A 26,058-nucleotide genomic window follows, 5' to 3' on the forward strand; every position below is an offset into this window, starting at 1 on the left:
CACCTCATACGGTACCGCACACCGGAGCCACAACAACCGTCCGCCGTTAGCTCGGTGGCTGACCGACTGTCAGGGGCCTGGGGCCGCAGCAGCTGAGTGAGGCAGTCCGGAGGACGGAGCGGGAGGAGCCGACACCCCCGAGCAGCAGCTTCATCAGAGAGCCTGCGTGTCGGTGGGATGTTCGCAGAGGAGCGGGGCGGAGAGCACCGAGCTGCCCGCTGATCTGCACCGATCCACGGTAACCGTCCGCCGGCGCTCAGCCTGCCAGGAACCAGCAGCTGCTACCCGGTCAGCCTGTTAACCGACCCTTCGCTGATGGAGGCTGACCGTTGCTAACAGGCTAACAGCGTCCCGGTGCTGGAGGTCCGGAGCGGGTCCCGGCCACTATGCTCTCCTCCCGGTGAGCTACACCCAACAGTCCGCTGCTAGCCGCCGAGCTAACGGTTAGCTGTGGAGCGTCCGGCCGCGGCTAGCTCTCCGTGTAGCGGCCGAGGATGGTCGCAGCGACAGCGGCTGCTCTGGAGGATCGCCCTGGATGTTCTGAGGCTCTCGGCTCCGCCCGCCCCGCTGGACCCGGACAGTCCGTCTCAGCGTTCATGTAAACCGGGGAACCGAGCGTGTGTGTCCGGCTGCGGCGCTCAGACCCCGCGGCAGCAGCAGCCATGCAGGCGGCCCAGCTGCTGTACGACTTCTTCAGTGAGGACAACACACCGAAGTGGAGAGGCCTGCTGGTGCCTTCCCTGGAAAAGGTACACAACAGACTCACAACATCCAGACACACAACAGACACACAACACATATGTAAAACTCACACCCCTGCAGGTCCAGTCTGTTGGGACCAATGGGATCCAGTCTGTGGTAATCAGGGGGTCTGATTGGACCTGATCAGGTCAAATGATCAATAAATCAGAATATTGATCCAGTGTGTGAACAGGAAGGTTCTGATGATGATCATGGAAAGGAGCAGCAGTTTGTTGGTCCAACAGAGACCTGCAGGAGTGTGTGTTCACTACAAACCACACACACCTGCAGGAGTGTGTGATGTTGTGTTGCAGTAAACGGTCTGTGACATCAGCATCCTGGTGTGATGTGATCGGTCATCTCTGTCTTGCTGAAGCTCCAGAAGTAAAAATCTCTTTTACTGAGTTAGAAATACACATAAGAACACGTTTGTATGCACAGGACCTCCCCTATAGGAGAACCCTCAGTGTTATTATGCTGTAGGCTAATGTGGCTGGCATTAGCTATAGCCACAACAATATGAGAATCCTCAGTGTTAGCATGCTGTAGGCTAATGGAGCTAGCATTAGCTATAGCCACAACAATATGAGAATCCTCAGTGTTAGCATGCTGTAGGCTAATGGAGCTAGCATTAGCTATAGCCACAACAATATGAGAATCCTCAGTGTTAGCATGCTGTAGGCTAATGGAGCTAGCATTAGCTATAGCCACAACAATATGAGAATCCTCAGTGTTAGCATGCTGTAGGCTAATGGAGCTAGCATTAGCTATAGCCACAACAATATGAGAATCCTCAGTGTTAGCATGCTGTAGGCTAATGGAGCTAGCATTAGCTATAGCCACAACAATATGACAATCCTCAGTGTTAGCATGCTGTAGGCTAATGGAGCTAGCATTAGCTATAGCCACAACAATATGAGAATCCTCAGTGTTAGCATGCTGTAGGCTAATGGAGCTAGCATTAGCTATAGCCACAACAATATGAGAATCCTCAGTGTTAGCATGCTGTAGGCTAATGGAGCTAGCATTAGCTATAGCCACAACAATATGAGAATCCTCAGTGTTAGCATGCTGTAGGCTAATGGAGCTAGCATTAGCTATAGCCACAACAATATGACAATCCTCAGTGTTAGCATGCTGTAGGCTAATGTGGCTAGCATTACTGTTAATTTAAACTGTATACCAGAACTGGGTGGATTACTGTGCTTGCATGTTATCATCTGTTAGCTTCTCTCCTGCTCTCTGTGCTCATTAAGCTACATTTAAATCCAGCTGAACTACAATACAGCTGCTCTCATTTCCAAATGTTTCTGTTGTCAGACAGCAGAACGAGGATGACACAGAGAAACTCAACCATACCACTTGCTAACATGCTAGCCAACGTTAGCTCCATTAAATCAGAATCAACTTTGGCCAAATACGTAACCACATGCAGAGAATTAGCTTTTGGCTGTTGGTGTCCATCATGAATCAAGAATAACAGAGTCATGAGATAACTATAGAAAACAATAAATAAAAAATATAAAATAAGTTGAAAACATTCACACAGATATAGTGGAAAATGTGAGAAGATAGAAATTCTGATTTACCTGTCAGACAGACAGAGTCTTCTTCCTGAAGGGGGCGTGGCCAGCAGCAGCTCAGGTTAGATTCTGTGTGAAAACATTCTGGTTTCTATGACAGTAAACTGACAGCTGATTGGGTCGTGCAGCTTCAGGTGTGTTGCTGCTCTGGTCCACCTGGTGGCAGTAGAGACTCTCTGCAGCCTGCTGGGCAGCAGTGCATGCTGGGAATGGTGCTCCTGACAGACAGCTGCATGATCAATACCAGATTATGATCAGGTTATCTATTGATTATTGATCCCCAATGTGTTTCTGTCCCAGTGATTTAAACAACCAATCACAGTTCTGTCTGTCTGTCTATGTGTGTGGTGCAGGTACTGAACCAGGTGCATCCTAACCTGGTCTCCCAGCAGGAGGCGCTGCAGTACATCGAGGAGCTGATCCTGCTGCTGCTCAGCATGTTATGTCAGGCTCAGCCTCGCAGTGTGCAGGACGTGGAGGTACACAACAGACACACATCACTACACTGCACACACATACAGACACACTAATTGACACCACAGATAATGAATGAAGTTACTTTAAGGCGGCTGAAGAACCAATGAGCTATGTCCCTGATGATGACATCACAGTGAGGCTGGAGTGTGATTGGTCTGGTTTGCTTCTTGTTTCCAGCTGATGGAGGCTACAGTGACAATGAGGTGCTGTTTGGAAAAACACCACAATGTGCTGGTGTTTTAACCCTGCCCCCTCTGACCCCCCTGTGACCCCTGACCTTTGACCCCCCTCCTCTGATGTTTGACCCCCCAGGTCATGCTGTGTTCTTGTTTGGTCATGTGTTGAGTCAGCTGATCACACTGGGACAACAACCTGCGGTATCCAGCCAATCAGAGCTGGTTAGAGTCTGTCACCTGTAGCCAATCAGAGCACACTGTCCATAACTGTCCAATCAGAACAGAGGACAGGTGTGTCCTGCAGTGTGATCAATGACACCTGTGATCCTAACCCTCTGCTGTGTTCACTGTTTCATTTAGACCACATCAGTCCAGATGTTTAGACCAGTTAAAGTCTTGATGTTTCGACCAGCTAAAGACCAGGGGCCTCATTTATAAAACATTGTGTAGGATCCATACTAAAAGTTTGTATACACCGAAAATCTGAAATGGGCGTATGCCCTTCACCCCCGATTTATAAAACTGTGTGTAAGCACAGCTGCACGCAATTTCTTTATAATCACACAGCAGCTGGAAGATTGCACAGGTGGATCCACCTCACATTCCGCCCACAACACACCCACATTTTACCATGAATGGTCAATGCAAAGTAACTCATGAATGTATCTGTATATAAATAAGCTGCTGATCCACGGCATTTCACGCAGCGCCCCCTGCAGTCTTTTCACTGCTGTGCATCAGAATGAATGAATCATGTGTTGATCCAGGCCACCCTGCCACTAAATTTATGATCATGTCCGATGTACAAATAATTTGTACACTGATTGAATGTGCATTTTTTCACACAGACAAATTCATCTTCACTCGGAGCCCTTACAGCAACATGAGTGCAGTCAGTTACACCGATTACATTTGGGAAACCGGACATTGCTGCAAATTGCCGTTTAATGTTGGCCTGTTCACCCACAGTGTAAGGAAACCTGATGTACTGACTGGTCATGTTTATAATGTCATCCAAACAGCTGGCATTATTGCGCTGAGGGATGGTTGTGATATCCAGACCTAAAGGACATCATTTAACTGTTTATCAGACCCAGATAGGATTTAGACAACAAATGTAACCTCATATATTCTTCATATAAAACACAGACCTGTCGGCCACTTAACGCTGGAAGGAGCCGGTGTCACCAGAAACCCCGAGTCGTCAGCTCCTGTGTCTGTACCGAGATGGTTTGGGCGGGGGGGTCGGTCTGAGACGGCCCAGTTCAGCACATAGATCCAAGAGTACTGCTCTAGGGAATCTGAATCGGCTTATTAGCCAGTCATCGTCATGGACAAATCCCCGTTATCCCTAAAATCTCTCTCCATTCTTAACATGATCTTCCAGCAACGCCAGCTCATCCATTGTGCCACATTACACACGGCTGTCACCCGCTATTTATCCACTTGATCAGCGACTGGACTGATTGTCACAGGCCTTTTCCAAATCAGTAATCAATCAGTGCCACTCACCGCTCTGTATCATTTGAAGATGGAAGTTTGATATATGAACATAGTTCTGCAAATACAGTCGTCGGCCGAATGACGCACTATATGAACATCTACAACAATGAGGGTTTATGATTATCCGGCTCTACAAGTCTAATATGTGATAACAATAAAGGTTTGAGATCAATCTGGTTTCAATTCACCACTTCGTCCTCCATCACTGCCGTTCCCTCTGTCTCCAAAATGTGCTTAAGCAAGCATCAAAGTTGGAGCACCGGTGTGCACATTCTCACGCCAAGTTTGTTTTTAGAAATCACAACCTTTGCATAGAAACGTAACTTTCTAGCCCTGTTTTGTGCGTAAGCAAGCTTTATAAATGAGGCCCCTGGTGTTGAGACCTATCAAGGTCCAGATGTTTAGACCAGTTAAGGTCCAGATGCTGAGACCAGCTGAATACAGATGTTTAGTCTGGGTCCTGTTCTCACCCGTCCTCCCCTGTCCTCAGGAGCGCGTCCAGAAGAGTTTTCCTCACCCCATCGATAAGTGGGCGATTGCTGACGCTCAGGCTGCTATCGAGAAGAGGAAGAGGAGGAACCCGCTGGCTCTACCTGTCGACAAGATCCACCCCCTGCTCAAGGTGCATATCATCATTCCTGTTTCCCATGATGCCCTGCTCTGACTGTTTCCCATGATGCCCTGCTCTGACTGTTTCCCATGATGCCTTGCAGGAAGTGCTGGGCTATAAGATCGACCACCAGGTGTCGGTCTACATGGTGGCTGTGTTGGAGTACATCTCAGCTGACATCTTGAAGCTGGCAGGAAACTACGTGAGGAACATCCGACACTACGAGATCTCCAAGCAGGACATCACTGTGGCCATGTGTGCAGATAAGGTAACACAACACCGTAACAACACTGTAACACAACGCTGTAACAATACTCAGTAACACAGCTCTACCTGTGTGTCTCACCTGTGTGTGTCTGCAGGTGTTGATGGACATGTTCCACCAGGACGAGGAGGACATCAGCGGGTTCCCTCTGATGGACGAGGAGCCGTCAGCCAATGAGGAGCAGAGTTACTACGAGCTGGTGCGGAGCTTCATGGCGGACGGTCGACAGTACCTGAGGCAGCTGAACCTGCTCATCAAGGTGTTCAGGGAGCCCTTCAACTCCAGCCACATGCTCTTTTCCCAGCACGTACGTAATCAATCACCTGTCTGATTAGACACACTCATCTGATCAGTGCACATCAGACTGATCAGTACACACCAGAAAGATTGACCAGTGATTGATCGGTGACTAGTCAATGATTGATCAGTGTGATTGATCGGTGATTGGTCTGCAGGATGTGGACAGTATCTTCAGCCGGATCGTGGACATCCATGAGGTGACGGTGAAGCTCCTGGGTCTGATTGAGGACACGGTGGAGATGACTGATGAAGGAAGTCCTCACCCTCTGGTGGGGAGCTGCTTCGAGGACCTGGCTGAGGTCAGTACAGCTGTGTGGTTGGTTCAGTTCAGTTCAGTGCAAGAAGCTCAAAGTGCACTGTCAACATCTAAAAACAACAAATACAGGAGAAAATAGGACAGTAAAAGGAACAGAGAACACACAAATGCTACATAAAATACTGAAGAATAAAGTACTGAGATCCAATAAAAAGTTCTTAAGAAAATTTTTAAAAAAAAACGTATTAGAATCAAGGTACTTTATTTAGAGTCCTCACAGCTTGTGGGAAGAAGCCCTTCGAATGATGAGACTGATTGATTGATTGATTGATAGGTTGATTGGTTCTGTGTAATGTGTTGTTTGACCATCAGGAGTTGGCCTTTGACCCCTATGAGACGTACGCTCAGGACATCCTGCGATCAGGTTTCCATGAATACTTCCTGAGTCAGGTCTCCAAACCAGGAGCTGCCTTCCACCTGCAGGTAAGCCCCGCCCCCTGATCTGTGACATCATAGCACTTATGTGCTGCAAGAACATGTTTAGACAGGTCTAAACATAATATAGTATAATAGAGCATAATACAATAATTTCAGTACAGCATAGTACGATACAATACAACATAAAAATAACTCAATAATATAAATTACTGGAAGTCTAATAATGGAGGGAAAAGCTTGGGGTCAGGATCATGATGATGGTAATATTAGTAGGGCTGGACCCGAATATCTGAATATTCGTTCGCTACGGCACTATCCGGATATTAATTTTGGTATCCGAATATTCACCTCCGCCGCCCCGCCGTCGGACGTCACAGGGCGGAAAGAATATTCAGCCTTACTGTCTTCCCTCCGCCTTCGGCCCACATCGGCTCATCTCGTCCTGTGATCACATAAACATATACACATATGTCTATGTGATCACCCCCTCCTCCCCCCAGACGAAAATATTCGGAGCTCGTCTCTTCCCTGCGCCTTCGGCCCATTTCGGCTCATCCCACCGTGTTCTTCGGTTCATTTCGGCTCCTCCGTTCGTGTTTGTAAACACCACCCTAATGGCCGGGTGGCTGCCGACTCTGACGTCACGCTTCACTTTGTTGCATAAACAGAAGACAAGATGCTGAAGAATGGTGTTTGGGAATTCTTTAGTTTAACCAAAGACTAAACGAGGGCAAAATGTGGACCCGGGAGACCAGATAAACGGATCCGACTATTCGGGCCATCTCCGCGCCGCCGCATCCCCCCCACCCCGGACGTTAGGGGGCGGAATGAATATCCAGATGTTCGTCTTTAATAGGGCCCGAATATTCGGAGGCCAGAAACCACTATTCGGGCCAGCCCTAAATATTAGTATTGATGATGATGTTATTGATAATGTGTCTGTGTCTTCAGTCTATCTGTGAAGGCTTCAAAGAGGCTGTTCAGTACGTTCTGCCCAGACTGCTGCTCACTCCTGTTTACCACTGCCTGCACCTGTTCGAGATCCTCAAGGTGAGGCACCTGTCCACACCTGTCCACACCTGTCCACACCTGTCCACACCTGTCCACACCTGTCCACATCTGTCCAAACCTGCCAACCACCAGGTCGCATGATTACCTCATTACCCTACAGCACCATGTAGTACGCAGGAACAGGTCCTGGTCAGACCTGCTCCCTGTGGTCCCTGTGGTCCCTGTGGTCCCTGTGGTCCCTGTGGACCCTGTGGACCCTGTGGACCCTGTGGTCCCTGTGGTCCCTGTGGTCCCTGTGGACCCTGTGGACCCTGTGGACCCTGTGGTCCCTGTGGTCCCTGTGGTCCCTGTGGTCCCTGTGGTCCCTGTGGTCCCTGTGGACCCTGTGGTCCCTGTGGACCCTGTGGTCCCTGTGGACCCTGTGGTCCTGGTCTGGGACTTTCCACTGCTGTAAGCCTCTTTGTCCGCTGAGGTTAAATCTCTGAAATACCTCCAGTCATGTTCTGCAGATTATTTCCCAGCTGACGGGGTCACAGGGAGGGGGCTGGAGGTTTATCCTGATCTGGGTCTGTTTCTGGACCGACAGCACGGTCTTCAGCCGTAGCAAAGTCTGGTTCCAATCCTGGTTCTGGCTCTGGTTCCGGTTCTGTTTCTGGTTACAATCCTGGTTCTGGCTCTGGTTCCGGTTCTGTTTCTGGTTCCAATCCTGGTTCTGGCTCTGGTTCCCGTTCTGGTCTTGGTTCTGGTCCTGGTCCTGGTTCTGGCTCTGGTTCCGGCTCTGGTTCTGGTTCTGGTTCTGGTTCTGGTCCTGGTTCCAGTCCTGGTCTTGGTTCTGGTTCCAGTCCTGGTCCTGGCTCTGTGTCTGATTCTGGTTCTGGCTCCAGTTCTGTTTCTGGTTCCGGTCCTGATTCTGGTCTTGGTCCTGGTTCTGTTCCTGGTACTAGTCCTGGTCCTGATTCTGGTCCTGGTCTTGGTCCTAGTTCTGGTCTTGGTCTTGGTTCTGTTCCTGGTACTAGTCCTGGTCCTGATTCTGGTCCTGGTCCTGATCCTGGTTCTGTTAGTGATCCTGGTCCTGGTTCTGGTCTTGGTCCTGGTCCTGATCTTGGTTCTGGTTCTGGTCCTGATCCTGGTCCTGGTCCTGGTTCTGGTTCTGGTCCTGATCCTGGTTCTGTTAGTGATCCTGGTCCTGGTTCTGGTTCTGGTTCTGGTCCTGGTCCTGGTCCCGGTCCTAGTTCTGGTTCTGGTCCTGATCCTGGTCCTAGTTCTGGTTATGTTCCTGATCCTGGTTCTGGTCCTGGTCCTGGTCCTGGTCCTAGTTCTGGTTCTGGTCCTGATCCTGGTCCTGGTTCTGGTCCTGGTCCTGGTCCTGGTCCTGGTTCTGGTTCTGGTCCTGGTCCTGGTCCTAGTTCTGGTCCTGGTTCTGGTCCTGGTTCTGGTCCTGGTCCTGGTCCTAGTTCTGGTTCTGGTCCTGATCCTGGTTCTGTTAGTGATCCTGGTTCTGGTTCTGGTCCTGGTCCTGGTCCCGGTCCTAGTTCTGGTTCTGATCCTGGTCCTAGTTCTGGTTATGTTCCTGATCCTGGTTCTGGTCCTGGTCCTGGTCCTGGTTCTGGTCCTGGTTCTGGTTCTGGTTCTGGTCCTGATCCTGGTCCTGGTTCTGGTCCTGGTCCTGGTCCTGGTCCTAGTTCTGGTTCTGGTCCTGATCCTGGTCCTGGTTCTGGTCCTGGTCAGCAGCTCTTGTTCTGTCCCTATAAGTACTGGTCTGTCCACCTGCTCGTGATGTTACCTCTCAGGTGAAATACAGTCTGTTGAAGACAGAGCACCTGGACAGGTGTTCCTGATGACTGACTCCACCCCTTGTGTTTCCATAGCAACTGGAGGAGAAAAGTGAGGATGAGGAGGATAAAGAGTGTCTGAAACAGGCCATCACTGCTCTGCTCAACCTGCAAAGCAGCATGGAGAGGATCTGCTCCAGGAGCCTCGCCAAGAGAAGGCTGAGGTAGGTCTACCTGTACACACTCCTGTATAAACACCTGTACACACACCTGTATAAACACCTGTACACACACCTGTATAAACACCTATACACACACCTGTATAAACACCTGTACACACCCCTGTATAAACACCTATACACACACCTGTACACACATCCATACACACACCTGTATAAACACCTGTACACACACCTGTATAAACACCTGTACACACACCTGTATAAACACCTATACACACACCTGTACACACATCCATACACACACCTGTATAAACACCTATACACACACCTGTATAAACACCTGTACACACCCCTGTATAAACACCTATACACACACCTGTATAAACACCTGTACACACACCTGTATAAACACCTATACACACACCTGTATAAACACCTATACACACACCTGTACACACATCCATACACACACCTGTATAAACACCTATACACACACCTGTATAAACACCTGTACACACACCTGTACACACATCCATACACACACCTGTATAAACACCTGTACACACACCTGTATAAACACCTATACACACACCTGTATAAACACCTGTACACACACCTGTATAAACACCTGTACACACACCTGTATAAACACCTGTACACACACCTGTGTGAACAGCTGTATATATACATGTGTAATACACAGATGTGGAGGACATGACTGTCAGCAGCAGAGTTTACCTGAACAGACAGAAGTAAAACTACAGACTGCTCCAGGCCAGCAACAGTTACACAACAATAGGTTAAAACAGACACACACACACACACACACACTCTCATAACAGCAGTGCAGTAAGTAGAAACAGTTGGGGGCTCCTCCCATCCTGTGTGTTTCCCTTTGGACCAAAATAAACCCGGATGGAGGGTTCGTCAGGGTCGCAGCTGGAGGTGGAGGACTGGGCTGGAGGACATGGCGTCAGAATGTGGGTGGAGCTGCTCTGCTGCTTATTGTTCTCTGTGAGAAAGAAAAGAGCTCAGAGGCTTAGAAGGGAAAAGCTCTGCTGCTGCTTTACTCTGTTCCTCTGGTTTTACTCTGATTACTTGGACCACCAGCAGCAGAAGTGGAGGACGGATGGGTGGATGGCCAGCTGCTGGACATGAGGATGTAGGTCTCTTTCCTCTTTCTTTGGGTTTTTGCACCAGGTTGTTTGATCCTCAGGTGATGAAAGATCCTGGCTGAAGTAGCAAAGTAGGGCTCCATGAATGCTGCTGAACATAGAAGAAGGGTGGAGAAAGACTGGTGGAGGGAGATGGAAATGCAGGTGTTGACAGGTTGTGTAGGTGTTGACATTTTGTGTAGGTGTTGACAGGTTGTGTAGTTGTTGTTGACAGGTTGTGTAGTTGACAGGTTTTGTAGGAGTTGTTGACAGGTTATGTAGTTGTAGTTGTTAACAGGTTGTGTAGGTGTTGGCAGGTTGTGTAGGTGTTGGCAGGTTGTGTAGGTGTGGGCAGGTTGTGTAGGTGTGGGCAGGTTGTGTAGTTGTTAACAGGTTGTGTAGTTGTTAACAGGTTGTGTAGGTGTTGGCAGGTTGTGTAGGTGTGGGCAGGTTGTGTAGGTGTTGGCAGGTTGTGTTGGTGTTGACAGGTTGTGTAGTTGTAGTTGTTAACAGGTTGTGAAGGTGTTGGCAGGTTGTGTAGGTGTTGGCAGGTTGCGTAGGTGCTGACCAGGTTGTGTAGGTGTTGACAGGTTGTGTAGTTGTAGTTGTTAACAGGTTGTGTAGGTGTTGACCAGGTTGTGTAGGTGTTGACATGCTGTGTAGTTGTAGTTGTTAACAGGTTGCGTAGGTGCTGACTAGGTTGTGTAGGTGTTGACAGGTTGTGTAGTTGTAGTTGTTAACAGGTTGTGTAGGTGCTGACCAGGTTGTGTAGGTGTTGACAGGTTGTGTAGTTGTAGTTGTTAACCGGCTGTGTAGGTGTTGACAGGTTGCGTAGGTGTTGACAGGTTGCGTAGGTGTTGACCAGGTTGCGTAGGTGTTGACAGGTTGTGTAGTTGTAGTTGTTAACCGGCTGTGTAGGTGTTGACAGATTGCGTAGGTGTTGACAGGTTGCGTAGGTGTTGACCAGGTTGCGTAGGTGTTGACCAGGTTGCGTAGGTGTTGACCAGGTTGTGTAGGTGTTGACATGCTGTGTAGGTGTTGTTGACAGGTTGTGTAGGAGTTGTTGACAGGTTGTGTAGGTGTTGACAGGTTGTGTAGGAGTTGTTGACAGGTTGTGTAGGAGTTGTTGACAGGTTGTGTAGGTGTTGACAGGTTGTGTAGGTGTTGACATTTTGTGTAGGTGTTGACAGGTTGTGTAGTTGTTGTTGACAGGTTGTGTAGTTGACAGGTTTTGTAGGAGTTGTTGACAGGTTATGTAGTTGTAGTTGTTAACAGGTTGTGTAGGTGTTGGCAGGTTGTGTAGGTGTTGGCAGGTTGTGTAGGTGTGGGCAGGTTGTGTAGTTGTTAACAGGTTGTGTAGTTGTTAACAGGTTGTGTAGGTGTTGGCAGGTTGTGTAGGTGTGGGCAGGTTGTGTAGGTGTTGGCAGGTTGTGTTGGTGTTGACAGGTTGTGTAGTTGTAGTTGTTAACAGGTTGTGTAGGTGTTGACCAGGTTGTGTAGGTGTTGACATGCTGTGTAGTTGTAGTTGTTAACAGGTTGCGTAGGTGCTGACTAGGTTGTGTAGGTGTTGACAGGTTGTGTAGTTGTAGTTGTTAACAGGTTGTGTAGGTGTTGACCAGGTTGTGTAGGTGTTGACATGCTGTGTAGTTGTAGTTGTTAACAGGTTGCGTAGGTGCTGACTAGGTTGTGTAGGTGTTGACAGGTTGTGTAGTTGTAGTTGTTAACAGGTTGTGTAGGTGCTGACCAGGTTGTGTAGGTGTTGACAGGTTGTGTAGTTGTAGTTGTTAACAGGTTGTGTAGGTGTTGACCAGGTTGTGTAGGTGTTGACATGCTGTGTAGTTGTAGTTGTTAACAGGTTGCGTAGGTGCTGACTAGGTTGTGTAGGTGTTGACAGGTTGTGTAGTTGTAGTTGTTAACAGGTTGTGTAGGTGCTGACCAGGTTGTGTAGGTGTTGACAGGTTGTGTAGTTGTAGTTGTTAACAGGTTGTGTAGGTGCTGACTAGGTTGTGTAGGTGTTGACAGGTTGTGTAGTTGTAGTTGTTAACAGGTTGTGTAGGTGCTGACCAGGTTGTGTAGGTGTTGACAGGTTGTGTAGTTGTAGTTGTTAACCGGCTGTGTAGGTGTTGACAGGTTGCGTAGGTGTTGACCAGGTTGCGTAGGTGTTGACCAGGTTGTGTAGGTGTTGACCAGGTTGTGTAGGTGTTGACATGCTGTGTAGGAGTTGTTGACAGGTTGTGTAGGAGTTGTTGACAGGTTGTGTAGGTGTTGACAGGTTGTGTAGGAGTTGTTGACAGGTTGTGTAGGAGTTGTTGACAGGTTGTGTAGGAGTTGTTGACAGGTTGTGTAGGAGTTGTTGACAGGTTGTGTAGGAGTTGTTGACAGGTTGTGTAGGAGTTGTTGACAGGCTGTGTAGGAGTTGACCAGGTTGCGTAGGTGTTGACCAGGTTGTGTAGGTGTTGACATGCTGTGTAGGAGTTGTTAACAGGTTGTGTAGGAGTTGTTGACAGGTTGTGTAGGTGTTGACATGCTGTGTAGGAGTTGTTAACAGGTTGTGTAGGAGTTGTTGACAGGTTGTGTTGACAGGTTGTGTTGACAGGTTGTGTAGGTGTTGGCAGGTTGTGTAGTTGTTGGCAGGTTGTGTAGTTGTTGAGAGGTTGTGTTGGTGTTGACAGGTTGTGTTGGTGTTGACAGGTTGTGTTGACAGGTTGTGTAGGTGTTGGCAGGTTGTGTAGGTGTTGGCAGGTTGTGTAGTTGTTGAGAGGTTGTGTAGTTGTTGACAGGTTGTGTAGTTGTTGACAGGTTGTGTCGTTGCTGACAGGTTGTGTTAATGTTGACAGGTTGTGTTGATGCTGGGAGGTTGTGTAAGTGTTGACAGGCTGTGTAGTTTTTGACCAGGTTGTGTTGATCCTTACAGGTTGTGTTGATGCTGACAGGTTGTGTAGATGTTGACAGGCTGTGTAGTTGTTGACCAGGTTTTGTAGGTGTTGACCAGGTTGTGTAGTTGTTTTGTTTCTGCATTCTTCAGGGGTTTATGCAGTGTGTTGGCGGATTAGCCACTTACTCAGTTAAAGGAGCAGTCCGTTCATTCTGCTGATGTGACGATGTCACAGCTATGATGATGTCACTGTGTCTCTGTCACAGCAGATTGAAATCAGAGGTCTCCCAACTGTGACCTCACTTCCTGTTGGACATCACAGCTTCCTCAGTGGTTTGTACAGAGCCGAGGACGCCATCCAATCAGTACTCACCCAGCTGTCACATGATGTAGACACGTCCCAATGATAATGTGAAGAAACACTTGATGGGGGGGGGGGGGGGTCTGATCTGTAGTCTGATAGGTCCACTAACGTCCAATCACGTGGCGATTCAGACCTGATAAAGAATCAATTCAAGAATCATTCTGTTAGCTTCAAGTCATTCTGTTAGCCGCAGGTCATTCTGTTAGCCGCAGGTCGTTCTGTTAGCTTCAGATCATTGTGTTCACTGCAGGTCGTTGTGTTCACTGCAGGTCGTTGTGTTCACTGCAGGTCGTTGTGTTAGCCACAGGTCGTTCTGTTATTCAAGTCATTCTGTTAGCCGCTGGTCGTTCTGTTAGCTTCAGATCGTTGTGTTCACTGCAGGTCGTTGTGTTCACTGCAGGTCGTTGTGTTCACTGCAGGTCGTTGTGTTAGCCACAGGTCGTTCTGTTAGCTTCAAGTCATTCTGTTAGCCGCTGGTCGTTCTGTTAGCCGCTGGTCGTTCTGTTAGCTTCAGGTCGTTCTGCTAGCTTCAGGTCGTTCTGCTAGCTTCAGGTCGTTCTCTTAGCTTCAGGTCGTTCTCTTAGCTTCAGGTCGTTCTTTTAGCTTCAGGTCGTTCTTTTCGCTTCAGGTCGTTCTGTTAGCCGCAGGTTGTTCTTTTAGCTTCAGGTTGTTCTGTTGTCTTCAGGTCTTTCTGTTAGCCGCTGGTCGTTCTGTTAGCTGCACGTCGTTTTTTAGCCGCTGGTCGTTTTGTTAGCTTCAGGTCGTTCTGTTAACTGTAGGTCGTTCTGTTAGCCGCTGGTCGTTCTGTTAGCCGCTGGTTGTTTTTTAGCTTCAGGTCGTTCAGTTAGCTTCAGATCGTTGTGTTCATTGCAGGTCGTTGTGTTCACTGCAGGTCGTTCTGTTAGCCGCAGATCGTTCTGTTAGCCGCAGGTCGTTCTGTTAGCCGCAGGTCGTTCTGTTAGCCGCAGGTCGTTCTGTTAGCCGCTGGTCGTTCTGTTAGCCGCAGGTCGTTCTGTTAGCCGCAGGTCGTTCTCTTAGCTTCAGGTCGTTCTGTTAGCTGCAGGTCATTGACCTGATGGAGAACCGTTCCTCATGCATCAGGGTCCATCTCATAGCACTAACCCCTGTTTAGTGGAACCAGAAACCTCTGGTCCTCCTCACTAACTCTGGTCTTTTCTTCTGCCCTTCTTCGGTGGTGTGCAGTGAGTCAGCGTGTCGCTTCTACAGCCACCAGATGAAGGGGAAGCACCTGGCCATCAAGAAGATGAACGAGATCCAGAAGAACATCGACGGCTGGGAGGGGAAGGACATTGGCCAGTGCTGCAACGAGTTCATCATGGAGGGTACGCTGACCCGCGTCGGCGCCAAACATGAGCGCCACATCTTCCTGTTCGATGGCCTGATGATCTGCTGCAAGTCCAACCACGGCCCGCCGAGGCTTCCCGGGGCCGGATCCACCGCAGAGTACCGCCTCAAGGAGAAGTTCTTCATGCGCAAAGTCCAGATCAATGACAAGGATGACAAGGAGGGCGAGTACCGGCACGCCTTCGAGATCATCCTAAAGGACGGCAATAGCGTGGTGTTCGCCGCCAAGTCCGCCGAAGAGAAGAATGGCTGGATGGCGGCGCTGATCTCGCTGCAGTACCGCAGCACGCTGGAGCGCATGCTGGACTCGGCCATGCTGCAGGAGGAAAAGGAGGAGCAGATGAGGCTGCCAGGGGCTGAGCTGTACCGCTTTGCAGAACCCGACTCTGAGGAGAACGTCGTGTTCGAGGAGAACGTCCAGTCCAAGTCCGGGATCCCCATCATCAAAGCAGGGACGGTCCTGAAGCTCATCGAGAGGCTCACGTTTCACATGTATGCAGGTGAGGCGTGATGTCACACACAGGTGGGACCAGGTGATACTGATTATCGATTATTGATCACTGACAGTATTCTGGTAGGAACTGATCTGGGGTCCAAGAAGAGCCAAACAGCAGAAAATATAGTGTCTGAGGTCCTGGTCCTGGTGCCAATCCCAGTCCCAGGCCCAGGCTCAGTATTGTTCTGGTCCTGGTGCCAGTCCTGGTCCTGACCCCCTGTTCTCTCCTCCAGATCCAAACTTCGTGAGGACCTTCCTGACCACCTACCGGTCGTTCTGTAAACCTCAGGAGCTGCTGGATCTGCTCATGGAGAGGTGAGCTCACCTGTCGGACCTCAGCGTCCAATCAGAACGCCTCAGTGAGGTCATGTGGTTCAGAGTTCATCCAGACCCTGGAACCATCAAAGTTCTGGTTCTGGCAGTAGTATGGAGAGGTGTGTGTGGTGTTTACAGGTGTGTTGTGTTTACAGGTGTGTTTACAGGTGTGTTTACAGGTGTGTGTGGTGCTTTCAGGTTTGAGATCCCGGAGCCGAGGCCGACTGATGTTGACCAGATGGAGGGAGGAGAGCAGCCGCTCAGCGCTGAACTAAAACGCTTTCGGAAAGAGTTTGTTCAGCCGGTGCAGCTCAGGTAGAGACACACCTGAACCCTGATCTCAGAACAACTCAGGTTGTGACGCACCTGTCGCACACCCGTCTGTTTACCTGTGAGCTCCTTCTCCTCCTGTAGGGTGCTGAATGTGTGTCGACACTGGGTGGAACATCACTTCTACGACTTCGAGAGAGACGCTCACCTGTTGAGTCGACTGGAGGAGTTCATAGCTTCAGTCAGAGGTGAACACCTGTAGGAACACCTGAGCATAGTCGTACTGATGTTCAGACAGGTAATCAGGTGCCCAGGTGTGTGTATCCTCAGCTACAGGTAAAGGATGTGGTGTGTTCCAGGGAAGGCGATGAGGAAGTGGGTGGAGTCGATCACTAAGATCATCCAGAGGAAGAAGCAGGTCCAGGTGAGTGTTCCGAGTCACAGCATCACCTTCCAGAACTCCCCGCCCCCCATCGAGTGGCACATCTGTAAACCCGGGAACACTGAGCAGTTCGACCTCATGACGCTGCACCCCATCGAGATTGCACGCCAGCTCACCCTGCTGGAGTCCGACTTCTACAGGTAACCTGTCTCACCTGTCTGACCTGTCTCACTTGTCTCACACCTGTCTCTCACCTGTCTCACCTGTGGGCTGTCCCTGCAGGGCGGTGCAACCGTCTGAGCTGGTCGGCAGCGTCTGGACCAAAGAGGACAAAGAGATCCACTCTCCCAACCTGCTGAGGATGATCCGACACACCACCAACCTCACACTGTGGTTGGAGAAGTAAGACCTTCGCTGTGACATCACTCTGATGTCACCAGATGCAGGTAGAGGTGCTGTGTGCAGCGGCTTGACGCTACCTGCCGTTCTCTCCGCAGGTGTATTGTAGAGACGGAGAACCTGGAAGAACGAGTTGCTGTTGTTTCTCGGATCATAGAGATCCTGCAGGTCTTTCAGGAACTCAACAACTTCAACGGCGTCCTGGAGGTCGTCAGCGCGATGAACTCCTCACCTGTCTACAGACTGGACCACACCTTTGAGGTAACTCACCTGTTCACCATAGATGTTACCACATGATGATCACAGAGACACACACCTCACATTCTTAACCGATAGTAGAATAGAATAACTTTGTCTGTTCCAAGTACAAACAGAAATTCATCTTTTATCACGGCTGTATGACAAAAATTTAAAAACCACACTCACACATTAAGCGTTATCCATCAGTAAGTTCTAGGAGCTCCATTCTAGTTGATCCAGTTCCTCCTAAACACCTGAGTTTGGTTAGAGGTCATGAACCTCCAGGAGTCTTTGTCATGGTGCCCGTTGCTGCTAGATTCATCCAGGTCCTGGAGATCTAGGAGCTTCAGGATGAACCAGCTGGACTTCCGACTGGTTCCTCCTGAAGCTCCTACGATTAAAAGGTGGAACATTTCAGGTCATGAACCTCCACAGAAGTATTTGTCATGGTGCGCGTTGCTGCTAAACACCCACAATGCTCTCTGCTTTAAACCCAAAAACATGACTTGGTACGTTGTGTTTAATGAAACCTGAAGGAGTTCCTGAGATTCACAGCTGGTTTATCGATGCAGATCTTTTGATGTTCCGTCCTCTCAACAGTGATGTTCTCTCCAGTCCAATCCAACTTTATTTCTAAAGCACTTTAAAAGCAACACTGTCGACCAGTGGCGTGCACAGACGTTTTGGGGGCAGGTGCTCAGTGGAAAAAAGGGCACCTTGTGCAGCGTGTAGAACCACTAACAGTGTGAGATCTGAAAAAAAAAATTCTGTAACAGCCCTTAACATCTTAATAACACACAAAGGGTCAATAACACATTGTATCACTGTAAATGACATGGAGCTCCCTTTCTTTGTCTCTCTGGATCCTTTCCCTTCATGCTGCCGTTGGTAAATTAACAGAGATCGACAACATCAAGTCTGATTCCTGACGTTAGGCTACAACAAGGCAGAATCAAATCAAATCAAACTTTATTTATATAGCACCTTTAATCCATTTAAAATGCAACACAAAGTGCTTCACAAAATAAAAGAATAAAACAACAGAGAGACTAAAAAACATAGTATAACCAACAATATATATATATATATATATATATATACACACATATACACACAATATACAATGTATATACACATGCGCTCACACACACACACACACGGTGCTGAGACACGGCAGGGCACTGAGGAACCATGTGGGGAAACACCTATGGGAGCCCTCCACACCGAGATGCTCCACAGCCCACAGAGAGCGCCGCCACAGAGACCACCCAGACACCGATGGGCAGGGGCAGACCCCGCACTGAATGCAGAGCTGCCCCAGCCCCGCGGGCCCAGGAGGCCTCCAGGGCAACGCCCCCCGCGGGCAGACCGGGCATACATCCCAGTGTGGAGGCCTCCCATGAGGAAACACTGAAGCTAAGAACTAAAAGACTAACGAGAAAAAAAAGCAGGTATAATGCATAAAAATTAAAAGCTTTAAGAAAGTTAAAAATGTAGAGATAAAACAGACAAATAAATAAATAATAAATAATAATAATAATGTTTTAAGATATAATACTGATAAAATGCAGAAGAGCTATAAGAAGTAAAAATAACATAATAGAAGAATTAAAAGTTTAAAAGAAATTAGTTAAAAGCCAAACCAAAAAGGTGAGTCTTCAATTTTTCAATTCAATTTTATTTATATAGCGTCAATTACAGTCAAATCGTCTCAAGACGCTTTACAGAACCCATATGCCTGACCCCCAGAGCAAGCCCAAAGGAGACAGTGGCAAGAAAACACCCTTTTAACAGGGAAGAAACCTCGAGCAGAACCCGGCTCTATATAGGGGGGACCCATCTGCCTGCTGGCCGGGGGGGTTGAGAGGGACAGAGGAGGGCAAGGGGGAGGGATGGGAGAAGAGGGAGGGGTGGGAAAGCACGGAAAACACAACACACATTTGGATACATGTATGACAGGATATGTGACACAGACAAAGTATAAGCTAACATTGAAAACTGACTCATAGTTTACTCTGATGATGTACGGCTCTGACATTAAACATACTCCATATATAGCTAGCAGTAAAATTCAAACAGTATGTAAGTTAGCATAACAGTATAGTGAAGGCGATGCAGAGTTGACTCGTGGAAAAAGGGAGTTGGAAGCAGAGGGCTGGAGGAAGGTCAGCAGCAGCATCCCACAGTGGACATGATGGAGACTGGACCAGCTGGTGGAACATCAACCACAGATCTGAAGCATCCAGCTCTGGGACCAGGGACACTCAGAGAAATAGCACAGGGGGAAACAGAGTGAATGTACTGCAATAACGGTATACATATTAAATGTAAAGGTAGATAGAGAAGGGCTCAGTGCGTCAAGAAAGGAGTCTTGAGCCTCCTTTTAAAAACATCAACAGTCTCTGCAGTCCTGATGCTCTCCGGCAGGCTATTCCATAGTCGAGGGCCATAATGGCTGAAAGCAGCCTCCCCGTGGGTTTTTGTATTCACTCTAGGAATAATTAAAAGTCCAGTGCAGGAGGACCTCAGGACCCGCGAGGGTTGATATGATAAAAGCAGGTCAGATAAATAAGAGGGCCCAAGACCATTAAGACATTTAAAAGCTACTTTTTCTTTTTGTCATTTAGCAAATAAGTCTCAGCAAGTGTTGCCTCTACCTAATGTAGGCTAATAATAAACCTACACACACTAAATATTCAGTTATAGGATACTGATTCACCAGATAACACTGGTGGTGTGGTCATGGTCATCATATTATGTCAATAAATGATTATTATTATGGGTAGTGGAGCTTGTTAAGCAGGTAGGCTAAAAAGGAGAGAGGGTCTCCAGGTGGGTGGTTTCAGAGTGTCACAAAGTATGAGGTGTTCTGCTTAGAGAACAGGCAGCCAGACTCTCCAGCTTATTGGTATTTATTGGTGGATAACTCAAAAGGCTGCTGTACTACAGAGAGCTGTGGTTCTGAAATATTACAAACAGGAATAATAAAGTAACATAAGTACAGCCACAAATAATAATAATTATACTGAGAAATAACGTAAAACACACATAAACACAATAGTATAAACTGTAAAATGATGTGTGTGGCTTAGCATTTCAATCACATTAACTCACATAACATTAGCAACGAAACCAGACACGGCAATCGACAACGTGATTGGCTAATAGCTAAGCTAATGTCCGTCACATAAAGGATCAATAACAACCAACAGGTAACAAAGAACAGTGTATAATCACGGTCTGCACTGGGGGAACACAAGACCACTCACCTTTGGTCATTTACACACAGCAAGTAAAGGAAAAATGCAACACGCATTCAGTCCGAACATGTGCGGAAGAAACTTGTCAACAAACTGCAGCGACAGAGAAAAACACGGTGGTAGAGGTGCGTTCAGGGACATTACGGAAAAAACATTAACATTCGATTAACTCAGCAAAGGAGGAAATGCACATAGACAACACAACCCGGACAACACTCCAGTCGAAATATGAGGGCTTTCTAACACGAGCAGTTGGCTTATTTAGGCACGGTTGTTTAGCGCTGCATGAGACAGGCTACTTCACAACAGAGACAACAGAGAGTGCGTGCCTCTGTGGGTGTGTTTAATTTTTTTTTTTAAAGTTCAGACAGGAGGGCACCTGGTTGATGCTGAGGGCAAGGGCCTGTAGCACCACCTGGTGTCTATCTGTGCACGCCACTGCTGTTGACCAAGGTGCTGTACACATTAAAACAAATAAAATAAATAAAATGCAAATAAAACAGTGCAAGTATAAAATAAGACAAAGACACAGGTTGTACAGTAACAGTCAGCTCTAAGCTGAGCCGTAGGCCAAGTTAAAAAAAAATGTGTTTTTAAAAGTAGGGAGAGAATCGGCCAGTCTGATATTTTGTGGGAGCTCATTCCACAGTTTAGGAGCAGCCACAGAAAAAGCACGATCACCCCTCAGCTTCTTCTTGGTCTTTGGCACTGCCAGTAGAGCTTGATCTGCCAACTTCAGTGAGCGAGATGGGATGTAGAGAACCAGCAGATCACACAGGTACAGGCATTTAAAATGAAGGCATTTACAGTTCCTTGTGAAAGTATTCGGCCCCCTTGAACTTTTCAACCTTTCGCCACATTTCAGGCTTCAAACATAAAGATATAAATTTTAATTTTTTGTTAAGAATCAACAACAATTGGGACACAATCGTGAAGTGGAACGGAATTTATTGGATATTTTAAACTTTTTTAACAAATAAAAACCTGAAAAGTGGGGTGTGCAATATTATTGGGCCCCTTTACTTTCAGTGCAGCAAACTCACTCCAGAAGTTCAGTGAGGATCTCTGAATGATCCAGTGTTGTCCTAAATGACTGATGATGATAAATAGAATCCACCTGTGTGTAATCAAGTCTCCGTATAAATGCACCTGCTCTGTGATAGTCTCAGGGTTCTGTTTAAAGTGCAGAGAGCATCATGAAGACCAAGGAACACACCAGGCAGGTCCCAGATACTGTTGTGGAGAAGTTTAAAGCCGGATTTGGATACAAAAAGATTTCCCAAGCTTTAAACATCTCAAGGAGCACTGTGCAAGCAATCATATTGAAATGGAAGGAGTATCAGACCACTGCACATCTACCAAGACCCGGCCGTCCCTCTAAACTTTCACCTGGAACAAGGAGAAGACTGATCAGAGATGCAGCCAAGAGGCCCATGATCACTCTGGATGAACTGCAGAGATCTACAGCTGAGGTGGGAGAGTCTGTCCATAGGACAACAATCAGCCGTACACTGTACAAATCTGGCCTTTATGGAAGAGTGGCAAGAAGAAAGCCATTTCTCAAAGATATCCATAAAAAGTCTGGTTTGAAGTTTGCCACAAGCCACCTGGGAGACACACCAAACATGTGGAAGAAGGTGCTCTGGTCAGATGAAACCAAAATCAAACTTTTTGGCCACAATGCAAAACGATATGTTTGGTGTAAAAGCAACACAGCTCATCACCCTGAACACACCATCCCCACTGTCAAACATGGTGGTGGCAGCCTCATGGTTTGGGCCTGCTTTTCTTCAGCAGGGACAGGGAAGATGGTTAAAACTGATGGGAAGATGAATGGAGCCAAATACAGGAGCATTCTGGAAGAAAACCTGTTGGAGTCTGCAAAAGACCTGAGACTGGGACGGAGATTTATCTTCCAACAGGACAATGATCCAAAACATAAAGCCAAATCTACAATGGAATGGTTCACAAATAAACGTATCCAGGTGTTAGAATGGCCAAGTCAAAGTCCAGACCTGAATCCAATCCAGAATCTGTGGGCAGAGCTGAAGACTGCTGTTCACAAACGCTCTCCATCCAACCTCACTGAGCTCCAGCTGTTTTGCAGGAAGAATGGGCAAGAATTTCAGTCTCTGGATGTGCAAAACTGATAGAGACATACCCCAAGAGACTTGCAGCAAAAGGTGGCGCTACAAAGTATTAATGCAAGGGGGCCGAATAATATTGCACGCCCCACTTTTCAGGTTTTTATTTGTTAAAAAAGTTTAAAATATCCCATAAATTTTGTTCCACTTCACGATTGTGTCCCAATTGTTGTTGATTCTTGACAAAAAATTACAATTTTATATCTTTATGTTTGAAGCCTGAAATGTGGCGAAAGGTTGAAAAGTTCAAGGGGGCCGAATACTTTCACAAGGCACTGTAAAAGCAAATAAAAGAAGTTTAGCAGAGGCTGTACCACTGCATATTTAAAACATGAAGGGACAACACTACTGGCCACGCTGCCATTAACAATATCTAGGACATAAGGTGCCAGTGTCAGGAGGGATCACATCAGTGGGGGAACCTGTAATTCTCATTTGACGAAAAACTTGTTCCAAAAGATGCAGGCTGACAAGTTCAAATTGATTAAAAGTAGCAGAATAAGTTACTGAAGTGCCTGGGTCATATGCAGGACAACTGATAAGGGCTCTAGTGCTCTCCACTTTGCGAATGAAAAACTGCAAGAAGTCCTCACACCTCTTCAATGGGTCCTCAGAGCAGTGGGGTTCTGGAGCTCTAAGAACTGTTTTAATAGTGTCAAACAGAACACATGGGTTGTTACTGTTGGAAACAGTGATGTCAGAAAAGTGTCTACTTTTTGCATCTTTGACGGTATTTTGATAGGAATGCCAACCATCTCTCAGATTCTGAAAAGACACATGTAGCTTGTCCCTTTTCCATTTTCTTTCTGCCTTTCTGTATTCACGTCTGGCAGTGCGTAGCGTCGTTCAACCAGGGATCAGGCTTTGGTTTAGATAGCCTGAGTTTTACAGGAGCAACAATGTCTAATGCAGCTCTACAAGCGGAATAAAAACCAGCGCAAAAATCATCAATCCATAAATGACCTGTTAGCTGTGTTGCTTAGCATGCTAACACTAATGCTAGATATGGAGGTAGCCTTAGCTTCAAAACCAAAAAGCCAGAACCTTTCTCCTTCTGGTTCTGGTTCTACAGGGCTGACTCAGCTGAGACCAGAACATTCAGAGAGTTTCAGGTTGAATTGCAGGCTGTGTGGAACATCTTTCTACAGCTGATGAGCAGAGTAGAGAGGAAACATCTGGAGACATGGAGATAGAAGAACATCTCCAGGATGAGGAGACCTCATCAGCTCAGAGTGTAACGTCGGAGGACAAAAACCTGGAAAGAACATTTCTAATATTTTTACAGTTTTTAAAATAAATAATCAAAGAAGTGTTTTATTTCTCTGGTTTCCATCGTTCTGAGTCCTACTGCCAGAAGACATCTCTGAGTGCTCTCTCTTCATGTTCTGGTTCCACACAGGACTTTAGGTTGGAGTGGAACATCAGATCAGATGTATTTGTTACATAGTAAAATGTTTTAGTACCTGATCAGCCTGTTCACACAAAACATCCGTTCTGTGTTGGGTTCCGTTAACCCAGCAGAGAGTTTCTGATTAGACAGAAGAACATCTGGAGGTTCTTCTGGTGCTGCTGCATGATTTCAGAACCTGTGAGGGTTTTAAATCTCCAACAGCCTGAGAATGACGGAATCTGTCCTGTTGAATGGTGTGAGGGCGCCCCCTTGTGTACAAACAGCAACACCTGAGTCCTGCCAGAACAACGATGGTCCAGCAGCATCACCTCGTCTGTTAAGGACAGTTCTTTAAAGGTTCCAGTTCTTTGGTATCAGCATTAATCATGATTTAATTCTGGATGAACCATTCGGTCGATAAAATATTTTAAAAATGGCAAAAAACTAAAAAGTCACGGTTTCACAAACCTCAAACTGGAATCTTAGAACATGTTCTGTCGGTACAACGGAACCCACAATAGTAAAATATCTCCTAATTGAAGGAACCCAGAAAGGCTGGAAATTCTTATATTGTGTTTAAATTACTGTCAAGTCCTGCAGTCAGACTACAGCCAGGAAGTCCCCAGGTGTGTCCAAAAGGACTTGGACAGAACTATCTTCAAAATGGTTCCATAAAGAATCTGCATTTGTACCACTATTTTTGGTACGTAAAGGAGTCATTTTGGTGGTTCTTTGGGGTTCTTGAAACAACCGCATAAAGAAAAAGTTTGTTGAAGAACATCTTACAAGAAGGTTCTTCTGTGGCATCGCTGTGAGGAACCTTTGTTTTCTCAGTTTAGGTTCCATACATTCTCAAATAGACGCTCATCTTCAATCACAACAAACCCAAAACTCAAACTGCTCCTTCTGTGAGCATCTTCCTTCACCTATACCCAGCATAGACGGTTCTGTAAAGGTACTCGTTTGTTTTGTGCTTGCAGCAAATTCCGAGTCGCCAGAGGAAGATCCTGGAGGAGGCCCATGAGCTGAGCGAGGACCACTACAAGAAGTACCTGGCCAAGCTGCGCTCCATCAACCCCCCCTGTGTGCCCTTCTTTGGTACGCTCCGACTCCCACCTGTCTGTTCAGGTAGACCGACAGTGGAATAACACCTGTGTCTGTGTGCAGGAATCTACCTGACCAACATCTTGAAGACGGAGGAAGGAAACCCCGACTTCCTGCGGCGCCACGGCAAAGACCTGATCAACTTCAGCAAGAGACGGAAAGTAGCCGAGATCACGGGAGAGATCCAGCAGTACCAGAACCAGCCGTACTGCCTGAGGGGCGAGGCTGACATACGGGTCAGTCCACTTTATTCTGCTGCATCCCGTCATGTACAGGAACAAACGTCCGATGTTCTCCTCAGACCTGGACATGTTCCGAGCGTTGGTGCTCAGAGGCTGTTTAGTAGAACAAGGAGTTTAGAAATCAGCTTTTAGTCCGATAACCTCTGACGGTCCAGTGTTCATCTACCTAAATAATTAGAAAACACAGGTGTGATGCCTGCCAGGTGTTCCTCAGGTGTTCTAACTTATGCTGATGTTCTGTCTGTGGAGCAGAAGTTCTTCGAGAACCTGAACCCGATGGAGGACCTGTCTGAGAAGGACTTCGCCGATCACCTGTTCAACAAATCTCTGGAAATCGAGCCGAGAAACGCTCGCTCGCTTCCGCGGTTTGTAAGTGTCGCCATGGCAACACCTCATCACGTTCAGCATCAGCACAGAATGAACACTTGTCTCTCCCTCCCTCCCAGGTCAAGAAGTACACCTGTCCGCTGAAGTCTCCAGGAATCCGCCCCACCTCCGCCCGGCCCGGCACCATGCGACACCCGACACCGCTGCAGAACGAGCCAAGAAAGATCAGCTACAGCCGGATCCCCGACAGCGAGGCCGAGGGAGGTGCAGTCTCCGCCCCCAACTCCCCCCGCACGCCTCTGACTCCGCCCCCTGCCTCGGCCGCGTCCAGCTCCACAGACGTAGGCAGCGTGTTCGACTCACCGCAGGGCCCCAGCAGCCCCTTCCACTCCAGTAAGCCCCGCCCACAGACACTAA

The 26,058-nt window shown here is 47.6% G+C and overlaps 1 protein-coding gene and 2 long non-coding RNA genes across 11 annotated transcripts in view; 2 read left to right on the plus strand and 1 right to left on the minus strand.

Annotated features, from left to right (window-relative positions):
• Positions 1-6: 6 nt before the first annotated feature.
• LOC110968516 (son of sevenless homolog 1) overlaps positions 7-26,058 on the plus strand; it is a 28,766-nt gene continuing 2,714 nt past the window's right edge. Inside the window, 20 exon segments of the mRNA XM_051945159.1 lie at positions 7-749; positions 2,678-2,803; positions 4,971-5,102; positions 5,194-5,358; positions 5,453-5,662; positions 5,811-5,954; positions 6,284-6,394; positions 7,301-7,399; positions 9,229-9,356; positions 14,911-15,572; positions 15,802-15,883; positions 16,082-16,198; positions 16,298-16,401; positions 16,513-16,735; positions 16,818-16,937; positions 17,033-17,195; positions 24,949-25,066; positions 25,136-25,308; positions 25,567-25,683; positions 25,761-26,034. Coding sequence (XP_051801119.1) covers positions 663-749; positions 2,678-2,803; positions 4,971-5,102; positions 5,194-5,358; positions 5,453-5,662; positions 5,811-5,954; positions 6,284-6,394; positions 7,301-7,399; positions 9,229-9,356; positions 14,911-15,572; positions 15,802-15,883; positions 16,082-16,198; positions 16,298-16,401; positions 16,513-16,735; positions 16,818-16,937; positions 17,033-17,195; positions 24,949-25,066; positions 25,136-25,308; positions 25,567-25,683; positions 25,761-26,034 — 3,355 coding nt within the window. The 5' untranslated portion in view covers positions 7-662.
• Positions 9,368-9,742, minus strand: LOC127533074 (uncharacterized). Its single transcript, XR_007940645.1, has 3 exons — positions 9,715-9,742; positions 9,619-9,642; positions 9,368-9,498 (listed from the first exon to the last, which is right to left on the minus strand). It is a non-coding gene; the product is annotated as an uncharacterized LOC127533074 (long non-coding RNA).
• On the plus strand, positions 10,487-14,903 carry LOC127533073 (uncharacterized). Of its 9 annotated transcripts, none has more exons than XR_007940639.1 (3): positions 10,487-11,284; positions 11,406-12,850; positions 12,954-14,903. It is a non-coding gene; the product is annotated as an uncharacterized LOC127533073 (long non-coding RNA). The 9 variants fall into 9 exon arrangements; XR_007940641.1 differs by having other exon boundaries at positions 11,406-12,407; positions 12,472-14,903; XR_007940640.1 differs by having other exon boundaries at positions 11,406-12,268; positions 12,333-14,903.

This window comes from Acanthochromis polyacanthus, chromosome 3 (genome assembly GCF_021347895.1).
Source record: "Acanthochromis polyacanthus isolate Apoly-LR-REF ecotype Palm Island chromosome 3, KAUST_Apoly_ChrSc, whole genome shotgun sequence".
NCBI classification, from domain to species: Eukaryota; Metazoa; Chordata; class Actinopteri; family Pomacentridae; genus Acanthochromis; species Acanthochromis polyacanthus.